Source organism: Vipera ursinii, assembly GCF_947247035.1.
Source record: "Vipera ursinii genome assembly, chromosome: 5".
Taxonomy (NCBI): Eukaryota; Metazoa; Chordata; class Lepidosauria; order Squamata; family Viperidae; genus Vipera; species Vipera ursinii.
The window spans coordinates 8,975,946-9,002,677 of NC_139518.1; the positions used below are offsets into that span (position 1 = coordinate 8,975,946).

Below are 26,732 nucleotides of genomic sequence, written 5' to 3' on the forward strand. Positions count from 1 at the left end.
AGCCTTGAATCTTGCTTCCTTCAGTAGCTTGTCTATAGAGTAAGGTAAAGGTTCCCCCGCACATGCGTGCTAGTCGTTTCCGACTCTAGGGGCTGGTGCTCATCTCCGTTTCAAAGCCAAAGAGCCAGCGCTTGTCCGAGGAGGTCTCCATGGTGATGTGGCCGGCATGACTAGACGCCAAAGGCGCACGGAACGCTGTTCCCTTCCCACCGTAGTGGTCCCTATTTTTCTACTTGCATTTTTACGTGCTTTCGAACTGCTAGGTTGGCAGAAGCTGGGATGAGTAACAGGCACTCACTCTGTTATGCGGCACTCGGGATTCGACCCACCAAACTGCCAACCTTCTGATCGACAAGCTCAGTGTCCTAACCCACTGAGCCACCGCGTCCCTCAGTCTATAGAGTAGACCTGAACAAAAAAAGTTATAATGAAAGTGACAAGATGAAAGTTCATAGCAATGTCTATATTTACAGAACAGTTTGCAAACGGTGTGCCAAAACTACAGAGAAAAGGTCTACTTGTCCCATACTGTTAGCTATTCTGAATTAGCTGCTGCATCATGACTGCACAGATGCTGATCAACTGCAAGAACTCATCGGAACCATCTGCCAAGCACTTGTCTGTTTCCTGCAAAACAAAACAAAATACTCAAGATTTGCGGAGTTTGGTAACAACCATGCTTGGTGGGCATAAAGCAAAATGTTTAGCAGATATATTTCCTCTTCCTTTGTAAAATATGCATCAAACTTTTTTTATTCTAAAAGAGAATAGCATTAAACTGCCTGTCTAGTATTCATTAATTAATATACAGGTGGTCCTTGTTTAACAACTCATTCCACAACCTTATGACAGCACTCCACATGTAGTTATGACTGGACCTCATCCTTACAACCTTGCAGTGTTCTGTAGTCATGTGCTCATGATACGCAATTTTCTCTGCCTGTTTCCCACAAGCACAGTCAATGGGGAACCTGACAGGAAGTCAGAGTCAAGTCGTGGTTATCTGAGGTCCTTGCTTAATTATTCATCAATCTTTAACTACGGCACTGGAAATATCACTCAGAGGAGTACTCACATGGTTTTCCGATTTACAACCACATTGCTTAACTACAGTTTGTTCCCAATTGTAACTCTTAATCAAGGACTTCCTGTGCACGCACAGAGACATAAATAAGTCTATTTTACTACAATATGTAAAATGGAACCAAAACAATGAACATATCAGTAGAACAGTTTACGAAAATTGCATACCAAATTTTAAAGCTACTGAAACTTTTTTTAGCCATTTTTCAGGCAATTGTTCTTATAGTTGCCAGTACAGAAAAAATTGCTGGCTCAGCCTTTACCATCCTGTACCCTCCAGATTTAGTTAGGTTATGCCTACTAAAATTTCCAGCTGGCATGGAAGGGTGTACGACAACTCGCCACAGCCATCTCAACGCAGCCAACTTGCTGCGGCCAGCTCACCATGGGCGACTCGCCACAGGACAAGAGTTACACTGATACAGAAGAAGTAGTCAAACAGAATCATTAAAGAAAAGATTGCAAAAGAGGTATGAAACAAAATGTGAATTATTTTAAATCATTACATTGAACTGTTGAATTCTCCGGCAGCGAATTGTCCCTTGGCAAGTTAACATGGCAAGTTGTCCCACAGCGAGTTGGCCACGGTGAATTGGCCGTTGCCGAGTTGGCTGAGGTGAGTTGTCCCATTCCGTCATGGAAATGGTCCAACCCATCTGGAGACACCCAGCTGAAATGGCTGAACTACCTACCATTGTTTTCATTTCACCTTTCCTGAGTCTCTATGGCAAGAATATTAGTTTATATTAAACACTTATCTAGATTAGAGGAAACAAGCAAATACATAAATGCATAGCTACATCGTAGACTTCTCAATATTTTTTGTTCTTGTTACTATGAAGTAGCACAGGAAAGTTTAGTTTAGTTTAGTTTTATTATATTTGTATACCGCCCTTCTCCCGAGGGACTCAGGGCGGTGAACAGGGCATATATAAAAATACAGAATACAAAAATTAAAAAGAATTAAATAGTAGCCCAGCTAAAACAATCAATAATAATATAAAAATCCCCATTAAAACCCCAACACATCCCCCATCAGGCCAGGCCGGCTTGTTCAAATAGATGGGTCTTCAGACCGCGTCGGAAGGAGCGAAGGTCAGGTGCCATCCGGAGCTCGACCGGCAACTAATTCCATAAAGCTGGAGTGCCCACAGAGAAGGCCCTCCCCCTGGGGGCCACCAGCCGACATTCTCTGACCGGAGGCACCCTGAGGAGGCCCTCTCTGTGGGAGCGCACAGGGCGGAGGGAAGTTGACGCCGGCAGCAGGTGATCCCCGAGGTACTCGGGACCCATGCCATGTAGGGCCTTAAAGACCATTACCAGAACCTTGAATCTCACCCGGAAGACAACTGGTAACCAATGCAGCTCGCGGAGCAAAGGTGTAACATGGGAGTACTGGGAGACTCCCAAGACAACTCTCGCGGCTGCATTCTGCACCAGCTGGAGCCTCCGAGTGGTCTTCAAGGGAAGCCCCATGTAGAGAGCATTGCAGTAGTCCAGACGAGAGGTCACGAGCGCATGAGTGACCGTACACAGGGCATCCCGGTCCAGATAGGGCCGCAACTGGCGCACCAGGCGAACCTGGGCGAAAGCCCCCCTAGTCACAGCTACTATATGATCTTACAGAGTAAGCCGCGAATCTAGGAGGACTCCCAAGTTGCGAGCCCCATCTACGGGGGGTAAAAGCTCACCCCCCATGGAAAGAGGTGGAATATTCTGAATACCCCGGGATGCCGGAATGCACAGCCACTCAGTCTTGTCAGGGTTGAGCTGAAGTCTGTTCCTCCCCATCCAGACCCGAACCGCCTCCAGGCAACGGGACATCACGTCAAGGGCATCACTGGGGTGGTTTGGGGTCGAAATGAAAAGCTGGGTATCATCAGCGTACTGATGATACCCAACTCCAAAACCACGAATGATCTCACCCAGCAGTTTCATGTAGATGTTGAACAGGAGAGGCGAGAGGACCGACCCCTGAGGAACTCCACAAACGAGAGACCTTGGGGTTGACCTCTGCCCCCCTGCCAACACCGACTGCGAACGTCCCAGGAGATAGGAGAACCACTGAAGAACCGTGCCTCCCACTCCCAATCCCCTGAGACGCCGCAGCAGGATACCATGGTCGATGTTATCGAAAGCTGCTGAGAGGTCTAATAGGACCAGGACAGAGGAATATCCCCTGTCCCGGGCCCTCCAGAGATCATTCACCAGAGCGACCAATGCCGTCTCCGTGCTGTACCCGGGCCTGAAACCCGATTGGCACGGGTCTAGATAATCCGCTTCATCCAGGACCAGAGGGAGCTGATGCGCCACCACACTCTCAACAACCTTCGCAAGAAAGCGAAGGTTGGAGACCGGACGAAAGTTATTTAACACAGCTGGGTCCAAGGCAGGCTTCTTGAGGAGAGGTCTCACCACCGCCTCTTTCAAGACGGTGGGGAAATTACCCTCACTCAAAGAAGCAGATATAACTGCCTGGAACCAGCCTCGTGTCCCCTCCTGAGCTGCATAGACCAGCCAGGAAGGGCACGGGTCCAATAAACATGTGGTGGAGCTCAACCTCCCCATAATCCTGTCCACTTCCTCAGGGGTCACAGAAACAAACTCCTCCCAGATAACATCGACAAGACCGCCCGTGTCCTGATCGTCAGACTCTGCCCAGTTGGAGTCCAGACCAGTCCGAATCTGAGCGATTTTATCCAACAGATGTTGACTAAACTCCTCGGCACGACCCTGCAAGGGTTCCTCCCTCACCTCCTGATTAAGAAGGGAGCAGGTCACCCAAAACAGGGCGGCCGGGCGATTATCTGCGGACACGATGAGGGAGAAGTAATTAGACCTCGCCGCCCTCATCGCTGCGAGATAAGACCTAATGTGGGTTCTTAGTCGCAACCGGTCGGATTTGGATCGGCTGGACCTCCAACACCTCTCTAGGCCCCGTCTCCGACGCTTCATCTCCCGGAGCTCCGCGGTTGCAACCACCACCACGAAACAATATGTGAAACTGTTTTCCTTCCCCCCACCCCAGCATATCCCAACAATTATCTATTGTCATAAAAGCAAACAGCGTCACATATACCAAACTATCATACTGATACTTTGATTCTCTTTATTTACATTTATATATTTAGAAACCACCCATCTGTCTTACTGTGTATGACTTCTAAAGTACAACTTCCCACAAGTCCTTAATGTTTCATATTCATTTTTAACCACATATTTCATTAGCCTCTGATAGAACTCAAATGCAAGCACTTAAGACTTACAGCAAATTTCTCTATAATTACAGATTTTTGCTTGTCACTGAGGTCTTCTTTGTCAACAATGATATCGTGAAGCTGATTTATCAGTTGAGTAGCTGCATAGCCTTCACTGATCACATTCTATAAGCAAGACAGAGAAGAACAAATGAAGACTAGTATTAACAGCTGGATTTTATTATTGACTTAAGACTAAATAGTTTAATGTTATTATTGGCTTAAAACCTAGTGCAAGTACTTCCAGTCCTATACAGCGAGGGGTCCTTGGTGGTCTCTGAGGTTGGTTTTCTTCCAGACTTTTCATTAGCCAAACTAAACATCAACAGTGCCAGTAAAGAGTGGGGTTTGCTGTCAGTTTATATTCTAGTGGCTTGTCTGTCAGTGTTGGTAGGAGTGGTCTTGGTGGTTCTTTGGTTAGGCCAGGGGTCCCCAACCTCCGGTCTGTGGACCACCAACCGGGCCATGTGGAAAGGTTTTTCCATGGACCGGAGGGGGCATGGTTTTGCATGCTGCATGCATCCTGCGGATGGGGCTTCACTTGTTTGCACGGCCTGGTTGCTAGCATGCTGCGGATCGGTGCTGGTCCACCAACCAGGGATTGGGGATCCCCGGAGATACTAAGTTCAATTATTAATTCCTTACTAGGATATAAAAGCTGCCCATGGACTTGCTTGAAATATTACAAATGAGCACTATACAGAAATCGAAACTTACACAAACTTGAGCAACAGCCAGTGAAATAGATCATTTCATTAAACTCTCTGCCTCCCGGAGATCATTCAAAGTGGCCAGGCTGTCAGTACGTGGGATTTCATTCAATGGGACGTGTTTTTATATTGTTCAACACTACTGCAGCATTAAGAAGAGGTTAGACAGTCACTTGCCTGAGATGGTATAAGTTCTCCTGCTTGAGCAGGGGGCTAGACTAGAAGACCTCCGTTCCTTCCAGCTCTGTTCTACTCCTACTCTACTCTACTCTACTCTACTCTATTATTTAATAAGAATATTTAAAAATAAATCAGATAATTGGATTAGTAACACCTGAGTTAACCAGAAGCTTTACTTGGCAGAAATAGACATGATGGTGTTTCTGGCAATGCCCTATGACAGGGGTCGGCAACCGGAAAAAGGCAAAGAGCCACTCAGAACCGGTTCCGTCACAAACACAAAAAAGTGGGAGCCGCAAAATGTGCGTGCGCGTGCATGCACGCACGCGCATGCGCAAAACAAGGCAAAACGTGCACCAGCCCTGCCCCCCATCCACCTCCAGTATGGATGGCTCTGCCAAAAGAAAAGCAGCCGAAGCAAGCCTCCCATTGAGAGAATGGGGCGGCGGAGGCTTGCAAAACGGCGGATCCAGCCTCTGCCGGCGGCTTGCAAAACGGCGGATTGAGCCTCTGCCGGCAGACACGCTTGCAGAATGGCGGATCGAGCCTCCGCCGTTCTGCAAGCCTCCGCCGCCGGCAGAGGCTCGATCCGCCGTTTTGCAAGCCTCCGCCGCCCCATTCTCTCAATGGGAGGCTTGCTTCGGCTGCTTTTCTTTTGGCAGAGCCATCCATACTGGAGGTGGATGGGGGCAGGGCTGTGCGCGCTTCCCCCCCTTCCCTCTCGTCGCCGGGGCTGTGCGCGCTTCCCCCCCTTCCCTCTCGTCGCCGGGGCTGTGCGCGCTTCCCCACCTTCCCTCTCGTCGCCGGGGCTGTTCGCGCTTCCCCCCCTTCCCTCTCGTCGCCGGGGCTGTGCGCGCTTCCCCCCCTTCCCTCTCGTCGCCGGGGCTGTGCGCGCTTCCCCACCTTCCCTCTCGTCGCCGGGGCTTGCAAAACGGCGGATCGAGCCTCTGCCGGCAGACACGCTTGCAGAACGGCGGATCGAGCCTCTGCCTTCTATTCAGCTCTGGGAAGTGAGGGGGAGGGAGGGGGAGTTTGGGGGGGAGGGGGAGCTCCACGGTGCAAAAATAAAGCCCTGCCGCTCTTTGCGTTGCTTGCCCGACTGGCTGTCACGGGACCACACGGATCGCCTCGCTCCCACCGGCAGCTGATTCCTTCGAGTTTGGTCTCGAGCGATTTTGCATTTTCTCCAGTGCTGAAAGCCACTCGGGGAACTTGAGTTACCAGCTCCCCGATCGCTCCACCCTCATCTTCTCTTCGTTCCCGCTTCCCCTTCCGAAGGTTCCTCTCGCCGTCCGTGACTAAAGTCCCACTCCCACGCCCCGCGGCAGGTTGGATCCCCCCCAACTATCTTGAGTACCTACAGCCCCGCGCTGCCCTCCCCCGGGCCACCGCAGCTGGAGAGGATGGCTCTGAAGTTAGATATTTCGCCCGTAAGTCGCAGAGGGACCCCGGGTGTTCATAATTGATCCATAAAAACCTAATACCAAATAAAAGTAGGATACATCAATAAAAAGATCCAATTTGATTTTCCCCCCGCCACACACACACACACACACACACACACACACACGTTGGAGATCCTCCGGCGTGGCTTGGGCACCCAGAGGCTCCCGCTGCCCCCTTTTCTCCACCGGGCGAGAGAGGCAAAACGTGCACCAGCGGATCCAGCCTCTGCCGGCGGCTTGCAAAACGGCGGATCGAGCCTCTGCCGGCAGACACGCTTGGAGAATGGCGGATCGAGCCTCTGCTGGCGGCAGAGGCTCGATCCGCCGTTCTGCAAGCGTGTCTGCCGGCAGAGGCTGGATCCGCCGTTTTGCAAGCCGCCGGCAGAGGCTGGATCCACCGTTTTGCAAGCCGCCGGCAGAGGCTGGATCCGCCGTTTTGCAAGCCCCGGCGACGAGAGGGAAGGTGGGGAAGCGCGCACAGCCCCGGCGACGAGGAGCCAACGGGGAGGGCGGGCGGGCGAAGTGCGGCTTTCGCTCGGCGGGGCTCTCAGCCCCGGCGACGAGGAGCCAACGGGGAGGGCGGGCGGGCGAAATGCGGCTTTCGCTCGGCGGGGCTCTCAGCCCCGGCAACGAGGAGCCAAAGGGGGAGGCGGGCGGGCGAAGCGCGGCTTTCGCTTGCCGGGGCTCTCAGCCCCGGTGACGAGGAGCCAACGGGGAGGGCGGGCGGGCGAAGTGCGGCTTTCGCTCGGCGGGGCTCTCAGCCCCGGCGACGAGGAGCCAAAGGGGGAGGCGGGCGGGCGGGCGAAGTGTGGCTTTCGCTTGCCGGGGCTCTCAGCCCCGGCGACGAGGAGCCAAAGGGGGAGGCGGGCGGGCGGGCGAAGTGTGGCTTTCGCTCGGCGGGGCTCTCAGCCCCGGCGACGAGGAGCCAACGGGGAGGGTGGGCGGGCGAAGTGCGGCTTTCACTCGGCGGGGCTCTCAGCCCCGGCGACGAGGAGACAACGGGGAGGGCGGGCGGGCGAAGTGCGGCTTTCGCTCGGCGGGGCTCTCAGCCCCGGCGACGAGGAGCCAACGGGGAGGGCGGGCGGGCGAAGTGCGGCTTTCGCTCGGCGGGGCTCTCAGCCCCGGCGACGAGGAGCCAACGGGGAGGGCGGGCGGGCGAAATGCGGCTTTCGCTCGGCGGGGCTCTCAGCCCCGGCAACGAGGAGCCAAAGGGGGAGGCGGGCGGGCGAAGCGCGGCTTTCGCTTGCCGGGGCTCTCAGCCCCGGCGACGAGGAGCCAACGGGGAGGGCGGGCGGGCGAACTGCGGCTTTCGCTCGGCGGGGCTCTCAGCCCCGGCGACGAGGAGCCAAAGGGGGAGGCGGGCGGGCGGGCGAAGTGTGGCTTTCGCTTGCCGGGGCTCTCAGCCCCGGCGACGAGGAGCCAAAGGGGGAGGCGGGCGGGCGGGCGAAGTGTGGCTTTCGCTCGGCGGGGCTCTCAGCCCCGGCGACGAGGAGCCAACGGGGAGGGCGGGCGGGCGAAGTGCGGCTTTCACTCGGCGGGGCTCTCAGCCCCGGCGACGAGGAGACAACGGGGAGGGCGGGCGGGCGAAGTGCGGCTTTCGCTCGGCGGGGCTCTCAGCCCCGGCGACGAGGAGCCAACGGGGAGGGCGGGCGGGCGAAATGCGGCTTTCGCTCGGCGGGGCTCTCAGCCCCGGCGACGAGGAGCCAACGGGGAGGGCGGGCGGGCGAAGTGCGGCTTTCGCTCGGCGGGGCTCTCAGCCCCGGCAACGAGGAGCCAAAGGGGGAGGCGGGCGGACGGGCGAAGCGCGGCTTTCGCTTGCCGGGGCTCTCAGCCCCGGCGACGAGGAGCCAACGGGGAGGGCGGGCGGGCGAAGTGCGGCTTTCGCTCGGCGGGGCTCTCAGCCCCGGCGACGAGGAGCCAAAGGGGGAGGCGGGCGGGCGGGCGAAGTGTGGCTTTCGCTTGCCGGGGCTCTCAGCCCCGGCGACGAGGAGCCAAAGGGGGAGGCGGGCGGGCGGGCGAAGTGTGGCTTTCGCTCGGCGGGGCTCTCAGCCCCGGCGACGAGGAGCCAACGGGGAGGGCGGGCGGGCGAAATGCGGCTTTCGCTCGGCGGGGCTCTCAGCCCCGGCGACGAGGAGCCAACGGGGGAGGCGGGCGGGCGGGCGAAGCGCGGCTTTCGCTCGGCGGGGCTCTCAGCCCCGGCGACGAGGAGCCAACGGGGAGGGCGGGCGGGCGAAATGCGGCTTTCGCTCGGCGGTGCTCTCAGCCCCGGCAACGAGGAGCCAAAGGGGGAGGCGGGCGGGCGGGCGAAGTGTGGCTTTCGCTTGCCGGGGCTCTCAGCCCCGGCGACGAGGAGCCAAAGGGGGAGGCGGGCGGGCGGGCGAAGTGTGGCTTTCGCTCGGCGGGGCTCTCAGCCCCGGCGACGAGGAGCCAACGGGGAGGGCGGGCGGGCGAAGTGCGGCTTTCACTCGGCGGGGCTCTCAGCCCCGGCGACGAGGAGACAACGGGGAGGGCGGGCGGGCGAAGTGCGGCTTTCGCTCGGCGGGGCTCTCAGCCCCGGCGACGAGGAGCCAACGGGGAGGGCGGGCGGGCGAAATGCGGCTTTCGCTCGGCGGGGCTCTCAGCCCCGGCGACGAGGAGCCAACGGGGAGGGCGGGCGGGCGAAGTGCGGCTTTCGCTCGGCGGGGCTCTCAGCCCCGGCAACGAGGAGCCAAAGGGGGAGGCGGGCGGACGGGCGAAGCGCGGCTTTCGCTTGCCGGGGCTCTCAGCCCCGGCGACGAGGAGCCAACGGGGAGGGCGGGCGGGCGAAGTGCGGCTTTCGCTCGGCGGGGCTCTCAGCCCCGGCGACGAGGAGCCAAAGGGGGAGGCGGGCGGGCGGGCGAAGTGTGGCTTTCGCTTGCCGGGGCTCTCAGCCCCGGCGACGAGGAGCCAAAGGGGGAGGCGGGCGGGCGGGCGAAGTGTGGCTTTCGCTCGGCGGGGCTCTCAGCCCCGGCGACGAGGAGCCAACGGGGAGGGCGGGCGGGCGAAATGCGGCTTTCGCTCGGCGGGGCTCTCAGCCCCGGCGACGAGGAGCCAACGGGGGAGGCGGGCGGGCGGGCGAAGCGCGGCTTTCGCTCGGCGGGGCTCTCAGCCCCGGCGACGAGGAGCCAACGGGGAGGGCGGGCGGGCGAAATGCGGCTTTCGCTCGGCGGTGCTCTCAGCCCCGGCAACGAGGAGCCAAAGGGGGAGGCGGGCGGGCGGGCGAAGTGCGGCTTTCGCTTGCCGGGGCTCTCAGCCCCGGCGACGAGGAGCCAACGGGGGGGTGGGCGGGCGAAGCGTGCCTTCTTGCTCGTCGGGGCTGCTAGCCCCGGCGACGAGAGGGAACGGGGGGGGGAAGAAGCAGATCTACTTACGTTTTACTTCTTCCTCTCTTCCTCCACTCTGCCAGTAAAAAAACAAAGGTTTGTGGGCGGTCCCACAAACCAACCAATCAATTTAAACTTTTCAAGTTTTTTTGTGAGAAGTTTAAATTGATTAAGTTTTTTTAGTACCATTTTTTTTTCAAGAGGGAGGAGGCCTGGGAGCCGCATGGGCCGGCTCAAAGAGCCGCATGCGGCTCCGGAGCCGCGGGTTGCCGACCTGTGCCCTATGAACAAAGTACTAAGAAGGTACTAAGAAGGTAGCAATCTTGTAACATTAACTGTTAAAGGAGACTCTACAAGGAACATTTTTCCCTTTCAGTTTAGCAATCTGCAGACAACCAGGATATAGATACTTGCTCTATTTTTAAAGTGGAATTTAAATCTTCCTCAATGTTCCTGCAGAGACTGAGGGATTGCTCTTGCAAACAGAGAAACAATCTATTCCAGTGTTGAATTTGCTTAGCTCCAAGGCAGATCACTGCTTATTCTAACAGTGTGAAAAATTGCTACCATTGCCAACATAATTACAGAATCTGAGACAACAGTGATACAAAGAAGGAGGTGAGGTGTCAAGACTTCCAACTATATATGGAAACTAAATTGCTCCCATAAGAATATAGAATTTGCTTTGGGTGGCGGGGGGGGGGGGGGGAACATTCACAAATTCTTGTTAAAGCAGGAATCTTATCTGTAAAGTCTCAGAAAATACCTGCTTAGGAAAATCACTTCTATTCCTCCTCCCTTCGACCTACATGAGCTAGTCAGCTATTTTGAGCCAGTGGATTTTATAACAAATTTTGAATACATAACAAAGTTAAGAGAGGCACTGTATGGGGGGGTATGTTTGCTCATTCATAAAATGAGCAAACTTACCACCTGTCACAACTACCCGTTTCCGAAAAAACAAATTTCTGAAGGCTTAATAAAATATATATTCCCCAAATATGTCTCCAAGGCAGAGATGAATCTCCAAAACACAATGTTACCCCTTTGAACCAAGTTTTCTACTCCAAAATCCCATTTCACAAAAAAGTAAATGGATGAACACAAAACAGATTTGTCCAAGAAACTAAATACTGTATATGGCTGATTTCAACCAATTGCTAAATACCACATAGGTTCCTAAAAGTACACTCACTACAGAACACAAACTAATGACGATTACAGAATACAGGCAGTCCTGATCTTACGACCACAATTGACACCAAAATATATGTTGCTAAGCTTAATTGCTAAGAGGCAGTTGTTAAGTGAGTTTTGCCCCATTTTACGATCTGTTTTGTCACAGTTGTTAAGTGAATCACTGCAGTTGTTAAGCCAGTGACATGGTTGCTAAGTGAATCTGGCTTCCTCATTGGCTTTGCTTGTCAGGTCAGAAAAGCAGATCACATGACCCCAGGACACTGCAACCGTCATAAATATGAACCAGTTGCCAAGCTCTGAATTTTGATCATGTGACCACTGGCAAGCTGCAGCAGTCGTGTGCTGCAATAGGCGTAGGTGTGAGAAACAGTCGTAAGTCCTTTTTCCCATGCCTTGTAACTTAACGGTCATTAAGTTGAGGACTACCTGTACCCCGATACAGGCAAAAAAATACCTACTCACACAAAGCCCACTATGGCTATGCTGTGCTTTTCTTTCAAAGAGAATTTGGAGTGTGTGGAGACACTGAAATAGCCAGAGAAGGAGAGAGAAAGAGAGAAAATAGAAACACCTCTCTATTTTTTTCCTATCATAGCACTTTAAAGTAGACCACGAGAAAAATAAACGAGAGTGGGAGGCTTAATGGAAGGAAACACAGAGTGCATCACACAAGAGTCCCAATTTTCATGTACTTTTAGCTCCCGCCAGCTTTAATTGTTCAAAAAGATACACTGAAGCTGAACATTAATCAAGCTGAAAGTAACATATCCTTACTGTACAAAGTGAGCTAGACAGTTAATTAACTCTAGGGGAGTTATACTTCTCCTCTTAGTGCTTTTCTACCTAAGGTCATAAGCCAAATAAATGTCAGGCAGTTCATGTTACATTGACACAAGATTAGCTTAAAGGCAGGCAGTTTTTAGTTTCACTGTGTTTACGTAATTGTACTACGTACCACCTACCAGCGTCGAAAAGAGAGTCCTATAATACAAAATCCTACTTGCTGTTTCTTTCAAATCTTAAAGGAGCACACCTTTGTTACGGCTTCCAGCTTTTCAAAAGAGCCACTCTGACAGGCACTGAGCAGTCCATCCAATATTTCTTTGGGGACAACCTAGAATATAAAGTTGTAGTAATAAACATAGATACGCTGTCCATCTGATATCACACAACTCTTTTTTTTATGTTAATCACCATGACAATAAGAAAATGCAGCTATGCAGGCAAAAAAATCCTAAGGTGTCAAGCAGTATGGTTTTTTCTCCCCAGGTTTTTCCAAGCAATGTCAGGCAAAAGAGGGGAAAAAGTAACAGTAAGACAAAGGCATGAACTTAAGAGAAAAAGAAAAGGAAATCATGGTTAAATCTACTTTATACCAAACCATTCACTTTATCTATCCATATTTTTTCCTATTCTTCTTCATCCTTGCTTTCAGCATATCCATAGGCCACTGTACCATACCCTGCCTTCTCTACCTGGTCACTCACATTTGTATTCAATTCACATATATTTGTCACCTAGCCATACTTGACGCTGCATCTTCTAGCTAATGCTGCACCAATATCTGTAACATTTATCTCAATTTCATCTTCAGCCTACCACGATCATTCCTATACAGTGGACAACCACGTGACCAGCACCATTCGAGCCACGGTGACGCAGTGGTTGGAATGCAGTATTGCAGGCTGCTTCTGCTGACTACCTGCAGTTCAGCAGTTCGATTCTCACCGGCTCAAGGTTGACTCAAGTCTTCCATCCTTCCGAGGTCGGTAAAATGAGGACCCAGATTGTTGGGGGCAATAAGCTGACTCCGTAAACTGCTTAGAGAGGGCTGTAAAGCACTGTGAAGCTGTATGTAAGTCTAAGTGCTATTGCTCTTCTGTTACAACAGTGCTGAATAAGTGGTCCTTGAATTTCTGGCTATCCCCTTGCGATCATGCGATTGTGACCGGGCAACTGTCTCACAATTATGACCAAGTGTCACATGGTAAGTGATAACTATTTGCAATCTTTCCTGCCAGATTCCACAAGCAGAATCAACAGGGAAGCTAGAAGGAAAGACTGCAAATCACTCCGGTAAGTCTTCTGCACCTGCCACACTTACGCAGCCCTTTACACCTCCTCCAAGTAGCAACAACCCAAGCCCCACCCCACTGCACCTGCCCTGCGCACACGTCACTGGATACATCAGGGGTGTCAAACTCAATTTCATTGAGGGCCGCATCAGCATTGCAGTTGCCCTCAAGGGGCCGGGTGGATATGGCCAGGGTGGGCGTGGCCTACTGGGTGGGTGTGGCTAGAGTACGTATGGCCTACTGGGTGGGCGTGGCCAGCTCTACATCGTTCGCATCAAGGGTGCCTATGTGGGCCTGGGCAGGAGTGGGACAGATGAGGGTCTCTGGCAGAAGGAGGGTCTCTGGGCCAGGGCCAAGGCAGTGGGGGCCGTTCCCTCACTGTTTCCAGGATGGCTTCATGGGCCACATGAAACCACTTTGCGGGCCGCATCCGGCCCCCGGGCCTTGTGTTTGACACGTTTGGGATACATAGAAAAGAACCTGGCTGAAGCATTAAACTGGAAACACAAGTCATAAATCAAAAGAATGACCTGAAAATGATGTTTTGATAGACCTACAAGAGATTTTTTTAAAACCTTGAAGAAATTAGTATGGAAGAATAAAGAAGAATTGAAGAGAAGTTCACTCCTATGACAATATTCAATTAAGGATTAAGCCTGCTTGAAATAAAAGAATTTGTTTATATTTCTGATGAAGGTAGGAAGCCACTTTAAATAACTCTTTTCTTTTTCTTTATTCTTCATTCTTGCATTTTTTTTCCTGTTCTCTTCTTTTTCTCTTAAGTTTAGTTCGCGTTAGATTTTACCACTACAGTTAAAATTCTTAACACAAATAATAGCAAGGGGGAAAAAATGTACCTCTCCCACGCAAAACTCTCAGAGCATTATTCCAGGCAAGTCTTTAAAAGTACGTGCGCAGCTTCTGAAGCCACGCCTTTAATGAAAAATCATAATTTTGAATCACCACTTTTACAACAGCAAATACACCATCTCGAAACAAGGCTTACCCCTGCGATTTCAATAACAATTTTCTCCGTCACTTCTTTTCCGCCTGTCAGTCGTGTCGCGCTCTGAAGAAGTGTGATTGCTTTTCTCAAATCTCCTTCTGCCACGCGAACAAGGTAATCGATGGCCTATGTAACACAATAAATATTTTAAATAAAAGAAACCGTATGGAGAAAAAGGAAAACAATGAATACCGTTTTGTAAAGGACACTTTTTATCGTGTTATACTAAATTGGTAGCTTGTTAATAAGCTGCGGTGGAGCCAGGATGGGAGCGGAGCTTCCAGGGTTGTTCTCCTTGATGTCTAGCGACTTTTGAAATTGCCAGTCAGGGTATCCTTTTGGGCTAGCTCATAAGACCAGGGGTTAGGAATAAACCACAGTTTTGTGGAGCTTTTCCTTCCTTTGGAGTCAGTTTCAGTTAGTCAGGTGGGACTACTGAGGTTGTCTGGAGGCTGTGCAGGTTTGGTGAGGCAAGAACCATCAACTCAATCCTACCAAGACTGAATGACGGTGGATGTTTGGGCCACCTAGATTTGGGGATATTCTATTTTTAACCTTGGATGGCAGAACAAATCCACATTTGAAGGTGATGCTGCACACTTCAGGAGTCTTCCTATACCACGGGTCGGCAACCTGTGACTCTGGAGCCGCATGCGGCTCTTTCAGCCTTCTCCTGTGGCTCCCAGTCATCCTCCGCCATTTGCAGAGAGAGAGGCAAGAGAGGCACTTGTGCTTCCCTTCTCTCTCTCTCTCTCTCTCTCTCTCTCTCTCTCTGTGTGTGCGTGGAAAAAAGAGAGTGGCCTCACGCTGTTCTCCATGAAGCTGACAAGCTTATTGGGTGGGGCTCCTGTCTTTGCTGCGTCTCCACAGGAAGCAGGAAGCAGCAGAAAGCAGGGCAGGAGAGCCAGGCCAATAAGAATGTGTGTCAGCTTGTCCGAGAACAGACTGAAGCCAGCTTGCCAGGTGAGCAGAAAATCGGAGAAAGGGAGAGGGGGGGGGAAGAGAAAGGGAGGGAGGGAGAGAAAGAAAGAGAGAACTCATGCATAGCAGCCTCTATTTCTTTTTAATTAAACTCTTTAATCAAGCTCCCTGCCTCGCGTGCATGCACAAGTTTTGCAGCACAGATTTTTTCCCTCTGGGAAACAGGTCCAAGTGGCTCTTTGATTGTTTAAGGTTGCCAACCCCTGTCCTATATTATCAGCTCCTGCTCAATCAGCAGGTGGAAGCTGTACCAAGGAAGGCCTTTGCACAGCTTCATCAGGTACACCTGTACTGTCCTTTCCTAAACCAAGAGGCACCTCAGGCAATCACTCGTGCCCTGGTCATCTCACAGCTTGCCTACTGCAATGCACGCTGCAGGGGGCTGTGCTTCAAGATCACCTGGAAGCTTCAACTAGCCCAGAATGAAATGAAGCCACACAGGCAGTGATGGACGTATTTCAGTATGTCCATGTGATACTTCTGCTTCACAAGCTGCACGGGTTTCCACGTTGGCTTCCAAAGACTAGATATTACCTATAAAATCCTACATAGAATAGGGACTGGTTACTTTATGAATTGCCTATTTCCTGTGGTGTCTGGTTGATTCCAACAGTTGGCATGCTCCAAATTCCTTTGAGACATAATCCATCTATCAGGCCCCTGGAAGTGTGCCTTCTTCAATTCAGTGTTTGCCCACTGAAGGGAGGTTCCCCTTGAGATCCAGGTGCTTACCACCCTGATGGCATTCCAGTGGGTCTTAAAGACTTGACTGATGTCCCAGGCTTTGGGCTAAGGTTCAGAGTCCCTTATTGGGTGTGTGATATGTTGGTTTGACTGGATCTTCCTTCCGTTTATTGCTGTTTTTAATCTGGATTGTATATTGTTGTTTTTATGCAGGGAGGGAGGGAGGAAGGAAGGAAGGAAGGAAGGAAGGAAGGAAGGAAGGAAGGAAGGAAGGAAGGAAGGAAGGAAGGGTTTCATTTATGGTTAGCCACAGATAGTTCAATCTCTCATTAATGCAAGTAAATGCATTTCTTTTGGAAGTATGGGTGGGGAGGACATGTTAAACTTCTCTTGAACTTCAGGGATTGGAGTGTGAAGTCCAAATGTTTGTGTACAATCTCCAAGTATTACATTTAAGTTCATCTAACTTCCCAATCCTGACAATTTAGAGTTAGTATCAGTGAAATTAGAGATCCTGTTTTTGGAAAGACTATTCTAAGTCTGCTTCTCAGATGAAGGAGCATACAATTAAACTTTATAAGCTGTTATTTAATACAGCAGAGGTTTATTTTCCCCTGTCCAAGGGGATTCTCCAATTCTGTGCTGCAGCTCTAAGCTGTGTGCAGGAACCTCCAGGAGGACAAGATATTCCATTCACAAGGGTTACCTATTGTACTGGCAAAAAACCCATTAATGAATAAAACCTTTTGTTCACAATATTAAGGCAAGGAATTTTATAATTGGCATGTTACCTCATTGCTGATTATCACACTTTCCTTTTTAGCAATGTCTAGAAGTCTCTGGCGTTGGATTTTGTCAGAAAGTGGCTTGAAGCGAAATTTGGAGCATCGAGATGTAATTGGTTCAATGATTCTACCAAAGACAGGAAGTGAAACTCAGTAACTGGAGGACTCTGTTCTTATTTTCATGCAGCATCGTGTTTTTCCACAGCCTATGAAGTTAAAGGTTTCCCTGTCCAGTCGTGTCCGACTCTAGGGCACAGCGTTCATCTCTGTTTCTTAGTGAAGGGAGCCAGCATTGTCCAAAGACATTTTTTGTGGTCGTGTGGCCAGCACGATTATACAGCAAAGGCGCACGGAACACTGTTACCTTTCCACCAAAGTGGTATCTGTTTACCTACTTACATTTGCTTGCTCTCAAACTGCTAGGTTGGCAGGATATACATTTTCACATATTAGCATTGTAATCATACTCATTTTTTCCCGACAGTAGAACATAATTGTCTTTAAAATTCAAATAGAATGAAGGCTATTGCTAAGCACATTGGTTTGTGCTTAAATTGTAAGCCTCCCTGAGTCTTCGGAGAAGGGCGGGATATAAATGGAATTTTAAAAAAAATACATTCTTTGATTTCTTAAAATAATATTTTAACAAACAGAGATAACCAAGTATAGACTCAGAATTTATGAATGGTCAGATCTGGTTATTATCTGGATGGGAAAACACCCGGAAATCCCAGGGCTGAAGGCTAGAGTGGGAAGCTGGAAAATCGGCCAAAAAAAGGCTGAGTTATAAAAACATCTATAACATACGTCAGAAAATCTCAGCAATATACCCATGATGCTACCAAGAGGTGAGTGGACTCAAAAGTGTATTTATCTAATGTATTTTTCATAAGAAAATAAATACAAACACAAATACAAACAAAATAAATAAATACAAACACATGCTGTAATTTATACACACCGGCTGATGTAATTACAGATTAGGCAGAATCGTGTGGTCTTAGATTCCTTCTCCATGGTGCGCCTTAAAGCTGCTTGAGCTGCCGAGGTCATAGAATCTGCCTCATCCAGGATTATGATCTTAAAAGGCGGGCATGGTCTGCCACTAAACACAAACGATCACAAAAGCACGTGTGAGCCATTTATGGTGCTAACACAAGCATTGCTGTCAACAGTCTACTGGCAAACACATCCTGACATAAACATTGCTTGCCATTCAGAGCCTACAGTGGGAAAAATTCTAAATTGGAACTTTCCCCATTTTCTTCCCCAACTTAACTAAATATTGTTGCACTGTGGAACTGTCTCACTGTTATTCGAAAGAGGCCACGTTATATATTTGAAAGAGGCCACGTTATTTTCTGCTAGAGCTGTTATTTCCCATGGATTCCTTTATGGAAGGTGTTGGCATTCACACACTGCAGGTATTTTTGTGACTTCCCCAAATTTGTCCATACTTAACAAGGCCAAAGTTTTTGGCCTTTCAGGAGGTAAGTTTAAGGGCTTCACAGAAGCTTAAGGCATCAATTTCACCTTTCAAAGGGGGATTTAAGAATCCAAAGGAATGTGATTTTAGCTAAAGTAGTTATTTGTCCCTAAATCCCAGGAAAAAAAGAGAGAAAAAACAGGCAGAAAAAAAGCAAGCCAGATACACTCATACTTTTCCTGCTTTAAATTTTCCATATGGCTTGTATCTCTCTGCCTATAGAGTATTCAAAAGAGACTCAAGAAATTAATCTATTTCTTATCATAATTTGATCAATAGAGGGATAGTTGAAGCTATTTCGATTAACTGGACTGAAGGACTCAATTTAAATGTTTTAATAAAGTACATTTCACAGTGCCTACACATGGTCTATCGGAGACATTAGCAAAGATACGTAGTTGGTGAATAATAAATTCTCTAAGATTATATGTAGTAAAGTTCAGATGACTCACTAAAACATCATTTGAGAGCCTCATAGTACAGTACTGACTCGTTGCTTATTTTAGCATTACAAAGCAACTCATCTTGACCTGGAATAGAGTGAAATAGTAATCCAAGAGAGCTTACTCTGAACGATTTCCCGAAACTGTTAATTGAGCAAAAGTCTTGACTTTCTCTCGAATGACTTGTATTCCACGTTCATCAGATGCATTTAATTCAAGGACTCTCTGCCGGAACAATTCAGGACTATTTAAAACAAAAGAAATGTAAACTTCTTTTAATAAATTTCTTAAGAACTGCTAATCCAGACAACCATTTTGAATTCTAATACAGTCAACTGCTACAGCACCCTTTCTGAAGAGGAGTACAGGGACACAATTTTTATATAAACATTATTTAGCCTGGATAGAGGGGAGGGAGTGAAGAAAAAAAACCTGAAGGTTGTCCCATTTTTATTCTCTTTAGGGGGAAGAGAGAGAATCTGTCCAACTTTCAAGATTCTGTTACTGCATTCTACAATAATAATAGAAGAAGTAATAGAAAATGAAGAAGCTAAATTGCTCTGGGACTTTAGAATTCAGAAAGACAAGTACCTGCCACATAACACTCCAACAATTGTCGATAAGAAAGAAAAAAAAAAGGCTAGATAGCGGGCATGGCAGAAAGAATTAGAGAAGATAACAAAATACAAAGACCTGCAAATTGAAACAGAATGACTGTGGCAAAAGAAAGCAAAGGTAGTAGCAATAGTAATAGACATTTTGGGTGCAATCCCAAAACATCTGGAGCACAACTTGAACACCACTGGCATTGACAAAATCACGACCAATCACTTGCAAAAGGCAACTTCACTTGGAACAGCTTACATCCTGCGATGATACCATTAGCACCATGAAACATCCACATCTGCCTATCCTAGGTCCTTGAGAAGGATTTGATAGATGGATAAAAATGCCAAATCTAGTCTGAACATCTATCTGAAATGAATCATAACAACAACAGAGTTCCAATGTTCAAGCAGCGTCTGTTTCGCAAGCCAGTCTATCTTGAAGAGCCAACAATTCCCCATTATAGTGCCTTCCAGATGCACTGGAATTCAAACGCCCAGATTTTCCCACGTGGCATGGCTTCTGACTGAAATTCTGGAACTTGCAGTCCTACTACATCTAGAAGCTCAAGCTGTGGAAAGCTCAATTGCAAGAATGTAAATTTTAGTTGACAAGAGTTAGCATCAAAATACCTTTCTGCACATTTCAAATCAAATCTAGTTTTGGGTTACTTCTGGGTCAACTTAATGCCTAGAAATATATCAAGGGCTCTGTAGACACCACCCTTAATGCTCCCTTGATTTTATTAGCTATTTGGAATCTTTAATGAAAATAATACACGGGGAGCCATCATTCCCCAAATAAATAATCAAATTCAAGCCTAACCTAAATTTCCAACAATGCAGTCTTCGTGAGATTTAAAAAATAAAATAGGGATGGTTCTTTGGAAATGTGCCCTAGGAAAAAAGATGGAGGTGACAGAGATCATCCTGGCGGACTAGAGAATCTGGTGAGAAGCAAACTGATCACCCTGCCTTTTGATAAAGCGGAATCTCAGCAACGCAGTTATTTCACAAGGCTGGTAAAGCAGGGTCTCAAAATTCCAAATCTACCTACTACAGTAACTTGCAGCATTTAGTCCTGCCTGTTAAATTCACACTCCCTTGTGTGTTTCTAAAACAGGACAGAGAAACATGTTTTGGACAACATATCCCATTTTCCCTGGAGATTTGACACACAGGTTGAGGTTGTTGATATTAGAATCCAAAGCAATGTGTGGTAACTTTCCCATCACTGTCCTAGATATTGTATTTGCATCCATGTCCACATTTAGGAATTCTTCATTCTTCAGCTGGCCAACAATCAGCATTACAAATATACACTATTTCATTCTTTATTCTGAACAGGACCCATTCTTACTGTGTTATAAAATTTCAAGATGTTCATGCCAGAGACACTAATGAGAAGAACAACACATGTGTAAAGTCAAATTCGATTTCACTGAACTCCATATTACCCAAAGAGTTCTCTAGCTGCTGCCAAAATAGTAGATGTTTTCCCAGTTCCAGGAGGACCATAGAACAAGAGGTTGGGAAGCTACAACAGAAAGAAATTTAAAAATACGATATTGAGTAAATACATACTTTATTTTTCAAACAACCACAAGTATAAGAAAAAACATTATTGGAGAGGAAAAAAATTCTAAAATTTGTATGCATATTTTCTCTATAACACTGTTGCTATGTTCTATTTCAGGGGTCTTCAAACTTAGCCCTTTTAAGACTTGTGGACCAACTCCCAGAATTCCTCAGCCAGCGTGCCTGGCTGAGGAATTCTGGGAGCTGAAGTCCACAAGTCATAAAAGGGCCAAGTTTGAAGACCCCTGTTCTAAACTTAGTGAAAAGAAAGGCCAGTGGGTTTAACAGAACTTAATTCCAGGGAAATGTATACAGACATGTCAAACTCGCGACGTTATGTGACATCGTGCAATGTATTGGGATGGTTTTTCCATTGCCGGCAATGGGGTGGGCGCGGCTTCCGGATGATGCGTCCGGCCTGCGGGACGGCAGTTTGACACCCCTGGCAGAATTAATATCCATATTTAAACAGGGCTGTAATATGACCCATCTATGGTATTGTATTCTTTCCAACAATGAAATTAATGTACCTGCAGGCAGCTTATTCAGATTCAGAAAAGATTAGAAATACATGGAAATTTATAAATTACAATTCACACGATAATACTGTTAGAGAACTATGGAATCTACATAGAAAGTACATTCCAACAAAATAGAGATGCAGTTATTCAAACATGTCTGAATATTTAAAGCAAGGCATTTAAGACAATGGTCTAGGTTTGTGTTTAATGGCCTTTCTTTGAGCAGATACCTATACAGTACCAAAGGGAGCTTTCAAAACCCCACGTTAACAAAAAAGACAAAAACAAAAAAGGCTTAGTATTTTGTAGAAGATACTAGAACCAGAAAGCTTTCAACATGCAGAGCAAGTTGCTGAGCCAATAAGATTTTTTTCAAATAATTAATATTCTTAAATAGTAGTTGCTTAGGGATAAGCAACAGCATTTTTAAAAATTATTGATATATATAATTTACAATTACTCTAAGTTGCTTTGTAAAGAAAAGTTGTAAGAAACATAGAGGGACATAAGACATCATTAACAGCAGAAGCTATAAGCCACTCCAGTAAAGTAGATTACAAAGTATACTTAGAAATTTAACTGCTGCAAATTTTAATACCTTGCAATTTGTAAACCAAGCTTTTAAGAACAGGTAGTCCTCGACTTACAAGTGTTTATTTAGTGATCAAAGTTACAACAGCACTGGAAAAAGTCAGTTAAGACCATTTTTTCACACTTATAACTGTTGTATCATCCCTGTGGTCACATGATCAAAATTCAGACACTTGGCAACTGCTGCATATTTATGACAGTTGCAGTGTGCCAGGGTCATGTGATCACCTTTTGCGACCTTCTAACAAGCAAAGTTAATGGGGAAGCCAGAGTCACTTAACAACCATGTTACTAACTTAACTGCACTGATTCACTTAATAATTGTGGCAAGAAAGGTCATAAAATGGAACAAAACTCACTTAACAACTGTTTTGCTTAGCAACAGAAATTTTGGGCTCAATTGTAGTCCTAAGTCGAGGACTACTTGTACTATCAAATGGCACATGCAATATCAATGGCAGTGTAACTACGGTATGATAAAAACAAGATACTGCTGCTTTAATATTCAGGAAGCTGGCTCCTTTATTCACAATAAGTGTCTTTCAACAGTTAAGGGTAAACTTGAATTTTTATATTAGTTGTAAACCAATGGAGAATGGCAATAGTACAATTTTTTCCCCATTTTCATTTAATTTCCACATGAAATAATTAGTTTAATGACTGCAGCACTCACATCAACTCCCTGTAAGGATTTCTTCAGTACTGCCACAACTTCATCTTGAAACGCAACATCATCCATGCATTTTGGACGGCTAGATGTTTAAAAATGAACACAGCATTAAATACTAATTACTCTTCAGAAATCAAAAGGAATATTATGATTACAGTATCTTCAGTACTCTTATCACTGGAGATTTTCAAGAAAAGATTAGATAGCCATTTGTCTGAAATGGTATAGGGTCTCCTGCTTAAGCAGGGGGCTTAGACTAGAAAACCTCCAAGGTCCCTTTCAACTCTTATTCTTTAGATCAAAGAGCTTTGCACCTCTTTTATTGTTTAGAAGTCTGAACATGTAGCTGCCACAATAACAGAATCTAAATTCCAACCATTAATGGTCTTAATAAGATGAAGGCAATCGATGATACATTATTCGAAGAAAAAAAATCAGAATTGTACAAATATATAACTATTGTGTTATAATAACATCATTGCACATGAGGGTATCGTTTATACTTCACACTGTGAAAAACAAGCAGGCATCAGCAAAATACCGCATGATGGAGAGACTAGGTTAGTCTCCATATCATCAGATAAAGGATTAACTTCAATACTGAGCGTCCATATAATCTTTTTCCAATCTCCTTAGGTGGTCGAGTGAGCACATATGGTAGTGTCATTTCAGGTAATGACTGAAATAATGCAAGAGTCTAAATATATTTTTAAAAGGTATTCCTATGAGATAAGGCGATGAAGTGAAACAGAACATTGTACTGTACGGGCTCTGTTTCAGCGCTTATATTTTCTGTTGAACAGTAACATTAGAAATAAATGAACACCAAGCACCATAGCAGATCATAGCAGGCTCTCATTTTTCCCCACAGTCTCTTATAGCCTTCTGCAAGCAACTCCACCTGCACCCCATTGTATATTGGCCCCTTCCTTAGCTATCTTAATTTTAATGGTAGTTACTGGTTTAATGATATTATATGTCAGAATCCATCTATATCATATTCATAAATGGAATGTTTCAAACATTATCCCATGGATTCTGTCATCTCCCGAAGAGAAGAGGATAGATGTGTATTGAACCGGCAATAGGCATTTCAAAGGAAAGGAGAAGCCTTTTGAACTGGGGAAACAAAAGGGGGGGTTAGCATCTGGGTTTTGTCAGCAATAAACAAAAGGGTCCTAACTTCCTCTTTCCCACGAGATGGATGATACGAGAGGAAGGATGGGGGGGGACTGACCAAATGGGGATTAAGGGGGGTTAAACCGGGAACTCTTTATAAGGGTTTACATCGTGGAAATATTAAGCCCTGTCTCATTTCCTACAACCGAGCACGTCATAGTAAAGATTTCTTTTGGACTAAAATCCTGACTCCAAGAGTTTTTGTCTTCCTAAGACGTGGTTTGGGGTGGGTCCTGACATTATATTATAATTTTTATCTTGTGATAAGCTTCCTAGAGCAGACATGTCAAACTCACGACGTCGGAGCTTTTTCCCCATTGCCGGCAATGGGGTGGGTGTGGTTTTGTTGCGACACGTCCAGCCCGCAGGCCGGCAGTTTGACACCCCTGTCTTAGAGTCACTTGATGGTGAAATGAATAGCATGAAATAAATTTAATAAATAAACTCCACTAACAATAAAAACATGGGCCAAAATTACTTTGGACTAGCATGAATATCCTTGTCAATAAGTATGCAGTCCAATTAAATGGAGAAGATCAGTGAAAGACAGACACAGAAAAAGCAGACAGATCTGGTGGTTACAGTCAAAAAGCTAATTTGAAACACCTCCTGGACAAGACATCCTCATTCCCCAAGAGTTCCAGTCTACACATTCATCTTCAGTGATTACATTACTCAGATTCCAAACCAGAGCAAAATTCTTACTATTTTTCGACCCAAGGAATGGGTCTGAGTTTCTTGCTCTCCCCACTGCTTCCTGCAGTTGCAGTGGCTCCCCGTTCTTTAGTAGAGAGAGGTTTAGCACTGACTGGAACTTTCAAAAATGCCTGCATTGTTGCTTTTTTTCACCCTAGCAATCTGTAATGGGAGGAATGGAAAAGGATTAGACATGTATTACTGGTCTGCCTTGAAAAATTATACTATAGTATAGGTAGTCTTCAACTTACAATCACAATTGGGACCAGAATTTCCATTGCTAAGCAAAGGCCTTGTTTAAGTGAGTCACACCTGATTTTACAACTTTTGCTATAATTATGAGAATCACTGTAGCTGTTAAGTGAATCACACAGTCATTAAGCAAATCCAGCTTCCACCATTGACCTTGCTTGTCAGAAGTTGCTGGGAAAGTTGCAAATGGAGATTATCTGATCACTGGATGCTGCAACCATTATAAATATATGCTGGTTGCCCAGCCCCCAAATTTTGTTCATGGAGATGCCGTAACAGTTGTGTGAGGACTGGTCATAAATCATTTTTTTCAGGGCTATTGTAACTTTGAATGGTTATTAAAGTAATGGTTTTAAGTCGAGGGCTACCTGCATTGCAACTGTTCCTATGGGGAATCACATTCATTATCCAGCAAGAAGGATCAGAGTCTACTACTCTATATTCTAATGCACATTTAGAGAATAGGAGGCCATGCATTTGACAGGCAATTACCATCACACGCTAACCTGAGAAAATTTAAAGAAAAATACATGGAACCCCAAGATATGAACCCAAAGACATATGTAATTCAACCAGCTTGCTTTCACTCTGTTCAAATACATACCGTAGTAGGAGGCAAACCGTGTTAGTGTATAGTAGCCAAAAATCCAAAATATGGTACCACTTTTCCTGACTAATAACAAATGTTATTAACAGACATGGGTGTGTGTGTGTGTGTGTTGCAGCTCACTTCATTAGATGAATGGAGTGGGTAAATTCATGTAGGGTTTAAATGGAGAAGAAGGGGGAAAAGACAGATAGCTTAGGCCAGGGGTAGGCAAACTCGGCTCTTTTATGACTCATGGACTTCAACTCCCAGAATTCCTGAGCCAGCTTGGCTAGCTCAGGAATTCTGGGAGTTGAAGTCCATGAGTCATAAAAGAGCCGAGGTTGTCTACCCCTGGCTTAGGCAGATGCAGATTACATGCGACAGAGATCTGGAGTAATTTATCCATGAAGAATCGCAACACACTGAAGCATCCATTATGTTGGTTGAAACCCTCTGAAACTGGCTGAATTATGCGAGTTATGCGAGTCCAGCAACATCTCACTCACCGAGGCAGTCGAAGGGTCTTTTTTCCAAAATGGTCGCTTTGAGATCTGCCCCAGGAGAGACTTCCAAGGGGGTAAAAGCAGGGCAAATGAAGTCACTTTGGGCAATTACTTCTACCTGTAAACCCGTGCAGCTCACAAAGTCAGTCAGAAAAGGTGCCACCCGTTTCATCTGGTCTCTCACTCGGGTCTCCCAACAAAACAAACGCCTCTTACGCTTTCCCACCTCCAAAGGCCGGTTCACACAACAGGCCAATGGGGTTGAATACCTCCTGGCCTTCTTCCTAACCACTTGTGTGAACCAGCTACCATTAAGGCTTCGCAGAATTCCCCCCCCCTTCCCCCGTGAACCCGTGTATCGTGTTGTGTGAACGAGTCCTTCTCCAGAGACTCCCAACTTCCCTGGAAGGACAGGAGGGGCGGGGCGGAGGCGGAGCCACCCCAAAAAACAGGCCCGGAGACCAGAGAGTGGTCGAGTCCACAGCGGTGGACCCGTTTCTAATTTCACATGCATGCGGGGAAGACAAAATACCGGAGCCCATCGTCCCCAGCCGTTTCCCGAGAACCACTTGCGAATCTCTCGCGGATTCTCCCTCAGCGCGCCTTACCTTTCAATTCCCGCCAAAACCAGTCATTATCCTCGCCCCAAAGGCGGGGCCACCTCCGGAAGGATGAGAGGCACTCTAGGAGAGCTAGCGCACCATAGAGAACGCCCCGTGGGCCGGACTGAAAGCAGAAGCTAGCGTCCTGACGTATCACGCTATAAATTATGTCATCTACTGCACTGACGTCACCTAGGAAAAAAAAAACCAGGCCCGGTTTACAATCTAGAGGTGCGCATGTGTGGAACTGCAGCTCCTCCCTCCCCCCCC

At 47.4% G+C, this 26,732-nt stretch overlaps 1 protein-coding gene across 2 annotated transcripts; it reads right to left on the reverse strand.

Moving 5' to 3' along the window:
• Positions 1–448: 448 nt before the first annotated feature.
• RFC4 (replication factor C subunit 4) lies at positions 449–26,586 on the reverse strand. 2 transcript variants are annotated; one of them, XM_083364018.1, is made up of 11 exons: positions 26,469–26,586; positions 24,526–24,678; positions 22,645–22,723; positions 20,739–20,818; positions 18,801–18,920; positions 17,709–17,852; positions 16,754–16,874; positions 14,298–14,423; positions 12,250–12,330; positions 4,350–4,466; positions 449–627 (listed from the first exon to the last, which is right to left on the reverse strand). In XM_083364018.1, exons 2-11 carry the CDS (start codon positions 24,651–24,653, stop codon positions 532–534), a joined length of 1,092 nt encoding a protein of 363 aa, XP_083220144.1. In that variant the 5' UTR covers positions 24,654–24,678; positions 26,469–26,586; the 3' UTR covers positions 449–531. The 2 variants fall into 2 exon arrangements, with proteins under 2 accessions (XP_083220144.1, XP_083220145.1); XM_083364019.1 differs by lacking the exon at positions 26,469–26,586 and having other exon boundaries at positions 24,526–24,762.
• Positions 26,587–26,732: the final 146 nt, after the last annotated feature.

Coding starts and splice junctions, on each gene's coding strand:
- RFC4 (XM_083364018.1), bottom strand. CDS start 24,653: ATGCAGGCATTTTTGAAAGTTCCAGTCAGTGCTAAACCTCTCTCTACT. Junction 17,853..18,800: donor GTTTCGGGAAATCGTTCAGA/GTAAGCTCTCTT, acceptor GTTTGTGTTTAG/TGGCAGACCATGCCCGCCTT. Junction 16,875..17,708: donor ATCTGTAATTACATCAGCCG/GTGTGTATAAAT, acceptor TGTCTTTGGTAG/AATCATTGAACCAATTACAT.